The following is a 16,408-nucleotide window of genomic DNA, read 5'->3' as shown; positions in this document are numbered from 1 at the left end:
AAGTACAAAGAAGTCATCAGACTGCATTCAGTAAAACCAACTGCTATAGAACCTTCCACAATGATTGAATAGAGGTCAATGCTATGTATAGGACAGTAATGCTGAATAGATATGTTTGCGTTTCTATCAGGGAGGGGTCAAAACCTTTGCAGTGACAACTACAAAAAGTTGAAGATAAAACCATGGTTCCCATTAGTGTCTACCTGGAGAACTCGACTTTAATCATCCAAATAATGGCATGAGGTCAACGTAATTTGCTGGAGAATGAATTCTGTCAATGTAGGATTTTGTTGAGTTTATAGAAAGAGACCCAATTCTGTGTGTGCATGTGCTTGTGTGCTTAATTGATACTGTTGAACTTTTTATGCAGCCTATTATGAGCCTGGTTGATTATATTGATGTGCTTTGGACTTTTAATTGCTGCATGATATGCTTGATGTAAGTTGAGTATTTGTTTTATTAATTAAGATGCTGCTTTTTCTTTTGCAACCATGTTAATATTATCATCTTCTCAGGCTTATTTCTATGTCATGGATCTATTCGAAATCATGATACACAAAGAGTATTTACATTTGAAAACAGATGTTTCTATATACTGTATCAAAGACTCATGATCTTTTTTATTTTGTTTAAATTTTCCTGTGTTAGATTATTTTGGAGTACAAAACATACTTCTATATGCTGGATGCCAGAATAATGAACACAGGATTTTTGTAAGAGATAAAAAAAAATAACTATTTTCAATATATAAAGATAATGCACTTCTCCTTAATATTAAGTTTTGTATTTTTCCATAGACAATCACAGAAGTTGACTAAAATCCCAAGTCAGAGTGACAGATTTGTTTTTGGGAATGCCTATGTCAAGCACATCTTTTCTAATGTTCCCACTAAACTTTTTATGGGACTGATTTGGAATGTGAAATAGCCACTTGATTTTAAAAACCCATTTGTGGTAAAGCTTTAACATACTGGCTGATGCATGTGGAATGCTGCTGCAACAGTTATGAGAAATATTATACTTCCCCATGATGCAATTTATTTTTTTTTAATTATACCTACCCCTCATGAAGGAAATCATCACCAGAATAGGACACCTCCAAGTTTTCTCTGCTGGGATGGTGATTTTTCCAATACGGAATCCTCCCTTTTTTCTACAATTGTACAACAAGCTCTAGAATTTCGTGTCCACCAGACCAAAATCTTATCTCTTAAAACAAAGATAAAACATGACTTTTGCTGAAAGTTGACTGAGAGAGAAAGAAGCCACTATCCTTAAAACAAGACTAGATAAACTGAAGTTTCTGAAAGCACATGGTGGCAGAACTAAGAATAATGACACTCTATACCCAGCAACAGCATCTTTACAAGGTCACATGCTTTGCAACAAAAATGTTCATCTATGGCATACTATATAAAGTATGATTCCTTATTGTATTGTATAATGGCAACAAAAAAAAAAAAAATCCCATAGTGTTTACGCATGCAGATAAGTGCTGTAAGTAGATTAACATGGCAACAGCTGGCATCTGAAAACTATACCTGATCTGTTAATGTTTTCCTTTCATTTAACATTAACATTTTTATTCAGATTTTCTCATGATATTAGACAAAGAAACAGCATTTTGCTGTTGCCTTAAAATAATCTAAAGGTATGCCTCCATTTAACTAAATTATTGCAAAGAAAGTAAAAATACAAGGTTATGGTATCATAATTTAAGTTTCCACAAAATCCCTAAGACAAAACCATGAAACAATGATCAATCTCCTTGTTCAGGTATTTAGTAAATATATTTAATTTAAATGATGTAAAGAAAAAAGCATGTCTGTTTGGTATGATTATGTCTATGTTTACACAGTGAAAGCACATCTCTAATAGTTATATATGTAATCTAAAGTACCGGTATGCTTTAACTTTTTAGGGATGTAAAAGCAAAAGGATTTAATGTACCTCCTCTCCTGTATTAAAAACCACTCACCCAGTAAAAGGAGAAACAGTCATCCTTTTTTTCTAAATAGACATAATAAACTATACAATCATGGTGAGTGCAGATACTACACTTTAAATCATCTTGATTAATCGATTATTGAAATAATCGTCAACTATTTTAGTAATACTGCGATGGACTGGCGACCTGTCCAGGGTGTAGCCCGCCTCTTGCCCATTGACTGCTGGAGATAGGCACCAGCACCCCTCGCGACCCCACTCGGGACAAGCGTGTAAGAAAATGGATAGATGGATGGATGGATATTCTAGTAATAAATTAATCATTAAATGGAGTACAGAGACTGTAAAACATGCCTTTTGTTATGGTTCTCTCCTTGTGGACTTCCATTGGAGTTCCTCAAAAAAGTTTTCCATTTCACTTTTGGTTTATGTTATTCTGTGTTTTCTTATTTATTGGTTTCTTTTACTGGTGAAGATTCTCATAACAAGGATTTATTGGACTACTTAATAAAAGCCTGGAACTCAAGTTTAATCCAGAGCTGTTTCCTTTCCCCTTTGCTCTCTTCTAGTTAGTTCTATTCACACCTGCCTTATATTAGCTCATTAGCCCATTCTTTGTTCTGTTCCCCATATATTAACCACCTCTGCAGTTTCTCATTACTGGTTTCTACCTGTCTGTGATGCTCCATAGCATCTCCTGGTTTTTTGCTTTTCAGTGTTTTTGATTTTTGGATTTTTGCCTCTGTTACTTTTGGATTTTTACACTAAATCTGCAAACTCATCTCTACCTCCTCATCTCTACATTTGGGTCCTCAAAAACCTCCACCAAACCTTGACACCTTTCGCTGACAGAGGGACCCATTTAAAGCTGTAATTATATCAAAATGTAAAAAATATGTAAAGATTTTGCACTGAAGATGGAAAATGACCTCTTTCGTCTGCAAATATGTTCCATGCAGAACTCCTCAAGTGGAAACATAATGGTTTTAACTGGTTTAATTTAGTAAAACAATCTTCTTAGTTGCAGCCCTTTCGTAATTTACATGTAAGAATACAAAATAAAACACATAAAGACTTCAGTGTCACCACAGGGCCCCCAAGGTTTTAGCAGATAAATTGAACATCTGAGGCTACAAACAAAAGCATAAGTCATTTAACCAATTTCCTGAAAATATCAAATATGCAAAGGATGTTGACTCAGGACTAAATATTATTTCAGTGTTTAATCTTTATTAAGCCATTGCTATTTATTTATTAAAAATTTATGTTTTAAAATCTATTCCGCTTTAAAATAAAACATTTTCCTTTTTTTCATGCATTTCTCGTCAACAATATGCTGTTTTTACCGTTTTTCCATTATTTATTTATTTATTTTTAATAAAGCACTTACACATTCTTTACAGCATTGTAAACACCAAGAAATAAAATACACACTAGAAGCACATGCAGATAAAAAAACATTTAAGTGCTATCACCCACCAAAACATAATGCAGATATTTTACATTCAGGTAAATGCTTATGTATATATATTTTTTTTTTTGATAGAGGCACATCAAAGACAGGAAAGTGGTGAGCTATCATCAGCATTCATCAGGTTTCTCTGTGTAGCCTTGAGGTCATATTAACATTCTTATAAAAGTAGAATCTACTGTAGGTTTCTGCCATCCAACAGTAAAAGAAAGTAAAAGCTGTACAATAAAGCCACCTATTCATCCATTCATGCAGTTGTATTAAAGTCAACTTGCTTTTTTACTTTACCTTGCTGTCCACAATCAGGTTTCTTATACATCCAGTATAGTGTTTGTGTTGCAGCTGTGGATATTCATATGATATGTTCTCGTTGACTCCTCCTAGTTGCAGAACATGACTTACGTTCAGGTACCTGAGTATGAAGAACAACCAAAAATGTGTTCTGAGCAAAGTTTTCAAGGTTACAATTCAACACAAAACTTGCAACATAAATAAAACACAGCCTTCAAGCAGTTGTAACACATACAAGCCGTCAATGTTAAAATTCATAGTTTTCTTCCGTTCTTGCTGAGGCTGTTATCACTTTCTGTACATACAGAAAACTAATGTGACACCCTTCTATTGTTATTTTTCTCTTACTTTGAAAATATGCATGATGGGTGAATAACATTTCCAAGAAAAAGATATATCCACAAAGAGATTTGATAGAGAAGCTCTACTCTTTTCAAAACTGTATGCACCAAGTGATAATTCCTCTGCCAACACGAGTCAAAGCATAGCCTCAGGGGAATACTTTTATTCCACTTTATTTATATATCTCTTTGTTTGCGATATGATGAAAAAAGAAGTGAATCAGTAATATTAAAACTTCATTTAGAGATAGTCAGCTGACAAAAAAAGGAATCCAATAAATCTGTGAAACAGTGTGACTATCAATTATTTTAAACAGAAAATAGATTGCTTTCCTGACAAGGATACTGTTCTGGGGGGATTATATATCAAATAAATTGATGGGCACCTACAGCTGAAATAATGGAATCAGGTGTCAATTTCCAAAGATAAATAAATAAATAAAGTGGATTTCTCCACACCAATCAAAAAAGGGTATTCAAAAGAAGATTTCTGAGTAATATGAAATTACAATTTTTGTTTCAAGGAAGAGGAACATGTCAAAGGGATAAGACCCAGCAGTTAATGGTTAGTGACAACAAACACTGCCCGTTACTGCTTCACCAGTAAGATAACTGAGGCGATTGAGGAAGTTGTGTATAAGAACAAAAGTATTATTTTATATATATATATATATATATATATATATATATATATATATATATATATATATATATATATATATATATATATATATATATATATATATAATTCTTATATTTACCTAGAATAGCAGAAATATATCTTTAGAATGATTCGTCTCCACTTTTTATCATAAAAAAGCTTAATGGCTACTATTTAGGTTTTAAAAGAAACCAAACAGCCAGAGTTTGAATGACATGACCAATGTATACTTGGTTGGAATAACATTTTGAAAGCTACATACTGTATCTCCACCTTTTGGGCAAAAACACAAACTTACAATACATGGAAATGTTGAAATTTTCTGGAAAAAGTCACACAGGTGCTTTTATTTATTTCTCCTCCTTATTCAAAAACACGTGATTACTGGCTAATATGAAGTAGTTGGGAACAGTTTTGTTAATGTTTTGTCAGGCTGTGTTACACTGAAGCCATATGAAGTTGCCATATGCTTAGCTGCTTTGTGCATGGTTTCTTGCCTTAATGATTTTACACATATTTCCTAAATGTGGACATGGAAAATTGTAGAAAAAAAAGACATGCACCTTTTAACTATAAAAAACAAAATATAAAAAACACCATCACAGCTCTTCACAAAACCTGAGACATGTAAAAAATAAAAATAAAAAATTATGAAACTACCGCACAATCCTATGTCCTTAGTTGCAATTTTTTAAATGTGTGGCTAAGCTGAAACAATAATAATAAATCCAGAGCGAAGTGGAGTCCACACTGGTTATTAAACAAACTGAGCTGTTATCAAGCACAACCTGCTATGAGCATGAGGAGTCAACATTTAATTGGCATTTTAAGGATTATTTTTCAGGAAATCATCAATGCTTTATTCCCCCCAGAGAAAACAGTGTGGATCGTGAGAAACTAAAAACAGCTTGAGTATCCATCCGATTTTATCCTAATAAATAATAAACCAAAGATTTTCATAAAGAGCATTTTAGATAGGATTTTCTGGGCTTGAACTGTAAGAATATATTTTACTCAGAAATGCTTTTACCATGTTAGACATGAATATTCAAATGGTACCACATTCATCCAAATAACACTTAACACTTAAGATAATGGAAGCTCACATACTTGACAAAGAACCAAAAGAAAAGCAAATGATGACAATTTAACAAGGCTTTAAATTCATTCTCAAGCAGAAATAGTTTTTTTTGCGCTTTTATTTTCAAATTTTCCCTTTTATTTAGTCTTTTAAAGCAAGATGCCAAATTAACCTTTAAAGGCATAGATAGATTGCGACATAGTTTATATTTTTTAACCTTTACTTACTAAGCATATTTAGGCATAAATACAGAGTTATGTAAAAAACAAAATATCCACCATCTATTATATTGAAACTAGCAAACGATATAAAAATTTTATGAGAAGTCTTCTTCGCCCCCATAAAATGTAAGTTGGTTACATTCAAGCCTTCCCTGCTCATGTAGTCAAAACATAATTCTAGAACGTAATTCTATGCTTTACTAGTTTATCAAAGAGATGTAACTATGTCTCCTAAAACTCTTTTGACAAGGTTCTCAACTCTAGTCATCAGGGTTTGCTGTTTCACATATTTCATACCCCTTCTTTTTATGTTTGTCCCTGTTTCACCAGACCAACAATTAACAATTTAAACACCTCCTCTGCAAAAGATCTTGTTTAGAAGGAGCCGTCAAAAAACTGACTTGGACACCACTTCCCTACATGAGTTTCAAAATGTGAAATATTAAACCAAAAGAGTGTCCTGATACTATATAATAGGTAAAGTCATCATCTTTTACTGGAAAGAAAGTTTTCTTCTTTAATACAGTGTATATTTTTTAATCCAACCTATCTATAATTTAGTTATATGTGGACAAAGATTTTTTTTTCACAGATTTCTTCAACAATTCTGATCTGATCTGGATGGAAAAGGCCATGAAAAATTAAGTATTAAAATGTGGATATCTATTAATGACTTCATTTTTTTTCCCAAAACTTGAGTATTGATCTTACTTATCCCTGTTTGGTGTGACCCCTCGTATTTCACAGGATGAGCGATCCTCTGTCATCGCCCATGATTCCACTCCCTCGGCTTCCATTACTACCGCACTTGAGCATCGATCCAGGGTTAGGCGCACTTCCTTCAAAAAGGGTAGCACAAAAAACAGGTCTTTACAGCTACATGCTACAATAAATGTAAAGCTTCTTCCCATTTTCATGCTTGTGCAGCCTGGCTTTGGAACTAATGCACTTCTCTTACTTTGCTGTTGGTCCTCACATCAAGTCGATGCCAAAGTTTGTCACTCACTCCAACATTTGTTAACTGGAGAACTAAGGTCCCAGAACCATGGTTGATTTTAAGGCTTGGAGTCCCACCAATCAGTTCTATAAAAGATAAAAAATAGAGTTAACTAAAGCTACTGGATGTTATATACTATAAATATTATTCAGAGTAAAAATAAAATGAAATGGTAAATAATTAGTTCAAAATGCAAGAAACAACTGTGATTTAAAATAACTTTGTCAATAAAAGTAAGGAAATACAATGTAAGCCAATAAATAAATATATAAAAGAAAATAATAAAAAGGCAAGTTCAAATAAACTGATATAGGAAAATATCCAAAGGACCTTTGAAAGTATTTTATCTTAAAAAAAAGATACAATATAAGACAACTAATAACTAGACATTGGACATTACAGCAATTAAAAAGGAATATTTTTTTTAGGCTTTGTACACATCTTTTCCAGAGGGGCAAATTACGGGGTTGGTATTTTAGATACAGAATTGTTTTTTACTATATTGAGGTGATGAATAGATTTAAGAACTAATTTCTAAGTGACTTATTGTCTTCTTAATAAAAAAAAAAAAAACTCATTGGTTTAACAATTATTGAAATAAAACTGAGAAACATATATCCATGTGTAGACAGAAAGGATATTTACACAATGACAAAAGCAATAAAAACTGAAGAAAACATTCAAAGAATTGTGGTACTTAACAGATAAGCATAAAGACCAATATTTCCTGACTATAATACAACATGGTGTGATAACACATATTTATTCTGATCTTCACTGTTGCTGCCTTTGTGAGATTCTTTCTTTCAGCAATATTTGAGTTCATTATGTAAAACTGCATCCATAAATACTATGTATAATGAAAGTAATGAGCCTTCATAAAATGTTTTACTGCTCCTAAGGGAACAATAACATGAGGTTCAAGACAGAATATACATAGCTTCAATTGATTTGATTAACAAAAAAAAGACAAAAAACTCGTTGTAGTCAACAGTAAGCATTTTTATTGGTAAATGAGCTGTGTTGATGTTTCTTTCATGAAGTCACTACATGCTTAGCCAGTAGTTACCTATGAAGTGGACTATCCAAGCTATTCAACCATGTTATGCAATAGCAGAGAGCAAAATTGGAACTGAATCAAAATAAAGCAACTGTGGTTCAATAATTTTCCAGGTGATTGCATGAGTGATCATTATTGGAGGAGCAAACAAGAAGTCAACATAATCATTCCTAGTAAAAGCTTATTTGGGTTGTAAAACCAAGTAAATCTGAAATTAAATATACAACATAATACCGTATATCACAATCTGACATCGATTTAAAAGGAACATAGCCAACTCTTACTTCCTTGTAAACATCTATTTTTGCTTTGCATATGTTAAACCAGAAGATTTTACATGAACTAAAATTATTTATTCGTAAAACATTTATTCATGTTTTCCAAAATTGAAAAAAGGGAAAATCATACAATATTACTTTTAGACTATTCAGACCCCCAAAATAATGATTTTTTTTTTTTGTCCACTCATAGTTGAACCAGAATACATACCCAAATTCATTTTGTATTTTGCAATTTGCTAAGCTACACTTTCCTCATGGCTCAATACTTAGAATAATGTTATGTATTTGCTTCTGTTAAGGATAGGTGTCAGATATAAAGTATAATAATATTTGGAAAGTACTGAATTTGCTTAAAGTGCATTTAAAGTTCAAATTTGCCAAACAACTATAATGAATGTAGTTAAAATGCATATCATACTTTTAAAGTAGTTGATTAACTTGTAAAATGTTTTATATTTGGTGAATATAAAAAGAAAGAACGTAATTCTATGCTTTACTAGTTTATCAAAGAGATGTAACTATGTCTCCTAAAACTCTTTTGACAAGGTTCTCAACTCTAGTCATCAGGGTTTGCTGTTTTACATATTTTATACCCCTTCTTTTGATGTTTGTCCCTGTTTCACCAGACCAACAATTAACAATTTAAACACCTCTAAAGATCTTGTTTAGAAGGAAATGTCAAAAAACTGACTTGGACACCACTTCCCTACATGAGTTTCAAAATGTGAAATATTAAACCAAAAGAGTGTCCTGATACTATATAATAGGGAAAGTCATCATCTTTTACTGGAAAGAAATTTTTCTTCTTTAATATATTTTTAATCCAACCTATCTATAATTTAGTAATATGTGGACAAAGATTTTTTTCACAGATTTCTTCAACAATTCTGATCATGGAAAAAAAAGTATTCAAGGCCTTTTTTTATTTATGTCCCAGTCTCTTATTCTATGATGTGCATTTCTATGTTTTTTAATTTGAATGCATTTTGCATTTGTGTATTCCTGGGTGTTTGCTTATCTGTTTAGAAACTTAAGAAAAGCGATTAAAATGAAAACCTTCTAATTTATTTATGCAATCTGTGTTTTGTCTAGATCTTTTTGTTCTATTGTAATAGTTAAACAAACAACAAACTTCCTATGGCACCTGCCCTTCTGTGTTTGAAAAACTCCTTTAATAAATGGTTTAGATTTGCAGGTTAAATGTGTAGTTTCTCCAAGAGCAGAAGATATTCCACCTTCTCACCTTTTTTATACCCACTGAGAAGTGGAAGGTCAAAGGTCTTAGGCAGACTGTTTGTTTCCGAAATAAACAGCATATGCTTTATGTTATATAGATGCCTTTACTTCAGGAAAAAAAAAAGTTTCTGTAGCTCTTCAAGGTCTGTTTAATTTTTTTCAAACACTAGCAAATGTAATTAAACCTTCACAGGCACATAAAGATAGTTACAAAGCCAGTCTTCAATCACCTAAAGAATGTGTTCATCTTATTCGTACTTGTCATCTTCTGCTTATATGGGAGCAGCTCAAAGAGGGTGCAGCATTAGCAGATACTTGCAGACTTTCCTACCCCAGACATCTCCTTCAGCTGCACTCATTAGTCCATCGATCTCTTGCTCTGTTCTCCCTTCACTCATGAACAGGACCCCAAGTTATTTGAACTTGAGGCAGAAACCCTCCTCCAACCGGAACAGACCAAGCCACCTTACTCCAGTAGAGAACCATAACCTTGGACTTGGAGGAGCTGATCTTCTTCCTGACCACTTTGCACTTGGCTGCAAATTGCCCGAGCAGAACATTGTCATCTGCAAAAAGTGGTGCCAAATTCTCTGTAATTGGTCTGCTTTTGTGTCAAGTGTACTGATATTCTTTTGCCTGAGCAATGTGTTGTTTATGAACAATTTAAAAGTTCAGGGCTCAGAGTCCATTCCTCATCTCTCTGGGTGTTACTATCGTTTACCACATGGGGGTTAAAGCTCCCCAACAGAACGATGAAAACTAGGAGGGGTGCTTTCCAGCATTTCAACTTAGACACAAAGAAGACATGGTTCTCCATACTGCCCCACCCATCTGAATGTGAAGGGATGCAAACCTCTCATTCCGAAACTCGAACACAAGATGGCTGAGCTTGGAGGACACAAGCAGACCCATCTCACCCTTCTGCCTCTCTTTATGTGCAACTCCAGAGTAGAAGACAGTGCACTCTCTCTCAAGGAGTTCCAGATCCCAGGATATGCGTGAAAGCAAGTCCAACTATTTCTAGCTGGTATCACTCCACCTCCCTCACACACTCAGGCTCCTTTCGCCTCAGCACATTAACATTAGATGTGCCCAAATGAAGTTTACGTATCAGATCAGGTCACCAAGGTCTATGCTTCTGGTAGCTGCCCGATCCCAATTCATAGGTTTGTCTTTAGCAGACTTGATTACTGCAGTTGTGTGCCTTTGCCGGTCTGCCTAACAAACTCCACCAGACAGCTGCAGTGGATTCAGAATGCTGCTGCCTGTCTCGTCACCAAAACTAAGAAAGGAGAACATGTCATCCTAGTTCTCCGCAGTAGTAACACTGGCTCAGCATTTCTAAGAAAATAGAATCTAAAATACTTTTAGATTAGATTAGCTGAATGGTTAAATTGTTGTCATTTTATCAACCACTCAAACTTCATAAGTCTTTTAACTCAAATATAATCTGCATATTGAGAAACAGAATCAATCAGCTTTGCTTTTGTATACTTCACTATGCTAAAATAAACTCTAATGAAACTGTAAAAAAAAACTTATTCCCTATATTTCTTTAATTCGGGATTAAAAACATCTTTCCTGGCCTTTGACTGTGCTATAAAAATATAAATAGTTTTCACTACAACTTTTCTATTTTGTTATTTACAAAAAATTTTGTCTTTTCTAAATATAATAATCTTATTCTATTTATTTTTGCTATGATTGCAATTTACTTTTGTTCTTATTCTCATCTACAGCATTTCAGCTATATAAGAATGCTTGCCTTGCCTTACTGTTTCTTTATTTTCTTCCAGAAACAAGCTAAAAGCTTTAATTTGACTATTATGAAACTTTCCGTTGATATTATTGCCAGCACTATAATAAAAGTAAATAAAAGTTCAGCTGGAATCACTTTGAAAAAGGACACAGTTTGTATAGTAAGCTTTCTAATGTACTGTTTTTACTAGGGGAAACTTAAATCCTCATACAGTAACAATATGTCTCAACGGGTTCCAAGTTTATTTTCTGTGTTAATGGTTTCAATACAAAAAAGAGGAGCCCCATCTGAAATAAAAGGAGCTATATATTTTTTTTGACCAAAGTGTGTCATTGACGATGCAATGCTTCTTTGAAGTTGTGCCAACTTTGTAAAATATGGTAAATATGTCATTATCCAATATAATATTACCAAAAATATAAAGCTTAACCTAATCTATGTGATAACTCTAAGATAAGGTAGCTTATTAGCAATGCAAAGCAAAAGTGCTTTTCTTGACTCTTAAAACTTAATCCTGTTCTTCCTGGAAACTTTTTGCCCCCCCATGTTTTTCCCAATGATCTTTGTTTTCATTGAAGTTTCTTTTTCTGACCCAGCGGTCTTGCACTTTCAAGAACTTTAACTCTTAACTTCCTAATTGAAACCTTACACTAGCTCTTGAGGTTTGCAATTTCTCTAACCATTTCATGGTCTAACCTGCAAATGCTCAGAACCACTCCTGCCAATTTTAGCCCCTGCTTCAGATTTTCCCAACCTCTATAGGACTTCTCTCACTGTGCCAAGATCGATTCAAAATAGTTTTGAAATTGCAACAACTCTCATGTGATGGATTTCAGATTTCCTTGAGATCTCTGCTGAAGCTATTCCACCTTGGCAATGATTTAAAAGAGCTTCAGGCTTCAGTGAATTAAATTGCCAAAGCCTATGCTTTTGTAGAGATAGATAAAACATGACGTTTACGTATTAACATAAGAGTCAGCAATTTGTTTTGCATTACAGCACGGCTGCCTCCTTAAACTAATAAAAAATAAAAAATCTTGAGATACAACAAACAGACACAACAATCATGCTGAAACTCAGTTGGACATCACTGGTTAGTTTGAATTGAATTAATAACACTAAATAACAATTAATAGCACTTGTGTTTTTTAGAAAAATGTAGGTAAAATGTAGGTCCAAACGATTTTAGCAGTTCAAGCAATAGCTGCTTTAGTCTATTAATATTCCAGAAAATGTAAGCTGTGGCTGAAAAAAAGTATTTCCTTGATGCTAACCAATATTTTGTGTGGTACTGCTGAAAACAAAGAAAAATACACTTTTTAGATCCAAAGTTTTCATACAGGGTAATGTTCATCTGTACCTGTTCCAAACATTCTCTGTAATCTACTCCTAATATGCTGTCAGTGAATATAAATTAAAAGCATGAATAAATAGACTGAATGAATAAACTGGGTAAAATAATTGTTTGTCAATTTGTGCCCCCCTTTTACATCAACCCATCTTTTTTCCTTTTTTCTACTTTCATTTTGCACCATTAAATAAACCTTTCTGGACCTTTTTTGCAAACCCTGGTGTGTCAGTTATTTTTTCAGTTAATGTACATACATGCCTACATATATATATATATATATATATATATATATATATATATATATATATATATATATATATATATATATATATATATATATATATATATATATATATCAATGATGCCACCAGTGATGCTTCTGGTTTAATTGTCTCTATGAAGTGACTTGAAAAGACATGTGTTGTGAATTGGCGCTATATAAATAAACTGAATTGAACTGAATTAATACCTGGAAAATAATTTCCAATCTCTGACTTAAAACCAAAACCTAATTGTGCCCTGGGATCTAACTAAAATTACTTTTGTGACTTTGTGCTAGTAGATATAATTCACTCTTACAGTAGACTAGGAGTGGATGTTGGAGTGTGTGGGCTGGTGACGGTATGTTTAGTACAAAATGTTCCACAGTAGACATCAGCATTTTGTACCTTAAACAGTCAACTGCAAAACAACCAAAAGTAATATGGTGAGTGAGGAAACCTGGTGAGTAAGGGAATTGATTGACACCCTAAATAATATCTACCAGCCGGATGTTGACTTTTTTTTATGGGTCATTATTTATCCTCAGTCTTATGAGCTAAATTAATTTAACTGGGATCAGATGAAAAATGTAAGTAGTGTGGGATAAAAAAAGTTTATAAAAAGTATTCCACAAAATAATACAGGCATTTTAAATAAATATTTATATTAATATCTGAGAAATACCTACAGAGAGGTTTACTCAAAGGTAGGGAAACAAGATGGGACTAAAAATAAATACACGTGCAGGAAGGCGAGGTATAATTTGGTGAAGGGGCGAGCTGACCCTTTTGAACACTGATAATTCAAACTGACCAAAGCCACTGCAAAGGTAAGACTTCTAACATACCTACAATAGTATACTTTTTATTATTCACACACTAGAAACAAGCTACCTTTCATTCTTAGTAATAACTGGTGAGAAAGTACTGTAGATGTTCAGTCTGACAGCAAATTAATCCAAGCTTTTCTGATGTTTAATTGGTGGTATGATATTGACTGAACTCACTGATGAAAAAGCATTGCAAACATTAATAGTGTTGGGTCATTAAGACCTCATAGTAAGTTGAAAGCAAGACAACTCTGCTGATTGAGAACACATATGTCTTAGAAGTAAAAATTAAATTTGCTCCTAATTAGCTATCTTCCAGTAATTAACACACTATTGAGTTCAACGGTTTAGAACCCAGAAGCCCAACAGCATACATCTGATAACAAAGACCTTATTTTATGATGTTTTCTTTTTTTTTTTTTTTTTTTACCTATGGCGATGTAGTCTTCATTATCCCCCGGTAAAAGAGTGGCTAAAGGGCCTGCATACAGAAGCAGTCCGTCTTCTTCCTCTGTCATAAACTCGAGTGAAAGATGGCTATCAAAGCATGGCCTTATGGGAGGAAACCAGGCATAGCCGTTACCAAGGAAACTAAGTCTCGTCTGCTGACAGTCTGGCCCTTCGAGCTGTGGGGGGCAGTGGCACCTGTAGCACAGAGAAACGAAAATGTGTGGAAAATCAGGACAAAACAAGTGGAAAGAAACAATCAGTGTCATTCAGTTTGACGCTCAGAGAAGTCTTCGCATTGTCTCTTTCCTACGTGACAGTCTTGTTGATTCATGCAAGCAGAGATGTCTGACTGTGTTTGAACATGCTGCCTGTCAACAGACAACGAGCAGAGCACTTTTATGTATCAATTGTTTGCATTAGCGACAAATCCCTGAATATTCAGTTCTACATTTAATCAATTAGTTCTGAACACAACATAACCCAGTTCTGTTATTTATCTATAACAGCTGTCTGAGCTGAATTCCCTGAAGACAGTTCAGGCACAGCAAATCTCGTTCCCTTTGTTACGAGGTAATTAAATATATTTTTCTCACTTGACTATTTGTTGAACCATCACTGATTTTATTTTCAGAAGCTTTTTTCCCTAACTCTTATGAACTGCCCTCTGCTCACACTTAGGCTGCTACACACATTAGCCGCTTGGGTCTTTTTTTGCTTATCTATTTGACTGCAATGGATCACCACACCAGGACAAACTAGAAATTTAACATGAGACTACTGAACTTGTTGGAGCAACAGTCTCGTGATGAATTTTAATAAACAAAAAAGGCCACAAAACAAAGAGATGCATGTAGTGATGAAAAGCAGCCCTTTCAATCACAGCGATGGAGAGGATTGAGGGGATTGGTTGATCTCAGCCTGTCCTCTCTAATGCAGGCATGTGAGACAAGCTGGCTCTGCTGATAATGTCAAAGCCATCTATTTTCATGCAGTGTCTAAAGAAGGCTGTGTGTACTGAGGCTGTAACGGGCTGATTCTAACATTGCTGTTTATAGTGCAGAAAGGCAACACATGGGAGGAATACTGATCCATATGCAGGCAAAAGAGGCAGCTTAGCCTGATGGGTAGCCTTCTGCATACATATGCTTCTGATAAGCGGTGAAAGAGCACCTCAATCTTTCACTGTTCTTTCATGTGACTCATGAGAGCAATGGCAGCCCAAATCAGGAAGGGCATGGCCTGTTATTCTCACTTCTGACTGACAATATCTGATTAGCTCCTCCCTGAGGTCTCCTGTTAAGCTCCCTCAACAGAGGACAGGAGGAAAAATTAGATTCTTTATGGATGGATTGAAACTCATCTGAGGCCACATGTAGTGTTTCTGTGGTGGAGATGTGTCTCATAGAGAACAGGATGTTTTATTTTTAATAGATGCAGACAATTTGAAATATAAAGAAAAACAAGCTATTGTCATGCAGATTCAACCTCTGACCTTTTTTACACATTATCAGAGTTGGCATGTAGAGTTTTTTTGTGATCAAAGAAAAGTGGCGGATATGTTTAAATAATCCCTTTGCCCTATATTTATTTAATCTGAGCATTAGAATGTGATGAAAAGAGTATGGAATAAAATGCATGCATTTCTTTTTTCCAAAGGCTCCCATTGAGCTTTTTTTTAAGTCTGAGTTGGAGATCTTTTATAACTGGAAGAATTATTCCATGGTCAAGATTATCTAAAGCACTGGAAAATGCACTAACTGGTCACTTCGATGCTTGAGGATTTAACTGTTAACACAAATAGAAAATATAGCAGCAACGCTGTACATTAAAGGCATGCAGATGTGGTGAAAAATATTGCTGAACTTCAAAATGAGCCTTAGAATACGAAAGCAAGGTGGATTTATCCATCCATTTTCTGTCACGGTTATCCCAAGCAGGGTCACACGGAGTGCTGGTGCCTATCTCCAGCTGTCTACGGGCGAAAGGTGGGGTACACCCTGGACAGGTCGCCCGTCCATCGCTGGGCAACGCAAACAGGACAAACAACCATTCATACCTAAGGAGAATTTAGAGAAGCCAATTAACCTAAGAGTCATGATTTTGGACTGGGAGGAAGCCAGAGTACCTGGAGAGAACCCACGCATGCTCAGGGAGAACATGCAAACTCCATG

At 34.4% G+C, this 16,408-nt stretch overlaps 1 protein-coding gene across 1 annotated transcript in view; it reads right to left on the bottom strand.

The window, feature by feature from the left end:
- LOC119796836 (neural-cadherin-like) overlaps nucleotides 1–16,408 on the bottom strand; it is a 181,977-nt gene that overhangs the window by 27,083 nt on the left and 138,486 nt on the right. Inside the window, exons 24-27 of the mRNA XM_038305585.1 lie at nucleotides 14,218–14,432; nucleotides 6,972–7,096; nucleotides 6,725–6,852; nucleotides 3,707–3,830 (exon numbers count right to left, since the gene is read on the bottom strand). Of these exons, the coding sequence (XP_038161513.1) occupies nucleotides 3,707–3,830; nucleotides 6,725–6,852; nucleotides 6,972–7,096; nucleotides 14,218–14,432 (592 nt within the window). The remainder of the gene's footprint in view (nucleotides 1–3,706; nucleotides 3,831–6,724; nucleotides 6,853–6,971; nucleotides 7,097–14,217; nucleotides 14,433–16,408) is intronic.

Source organism: Cyprinodon tularosa, unplaced genomic scaffold (genome assembly GCF_016077235.1).
Source record: "Cyprinodon tularosa strain WSP-4 unplaced genomic scaffold, ASM1607723v1 ctg56, whole genome shotgun sequence".
NCBI classification, from domain to species: Eukaryota; Metazoa; Chordata; class Actinopteri; order Cyprinodontiformes; family Cyprinodontidae; genus Cyprinodon; species Cyprinodon tularosa.
Note: the sequence above shows the minus strand (reverse complement) of the source record. Positions and strands in the feature narration are given on the sequence as shown.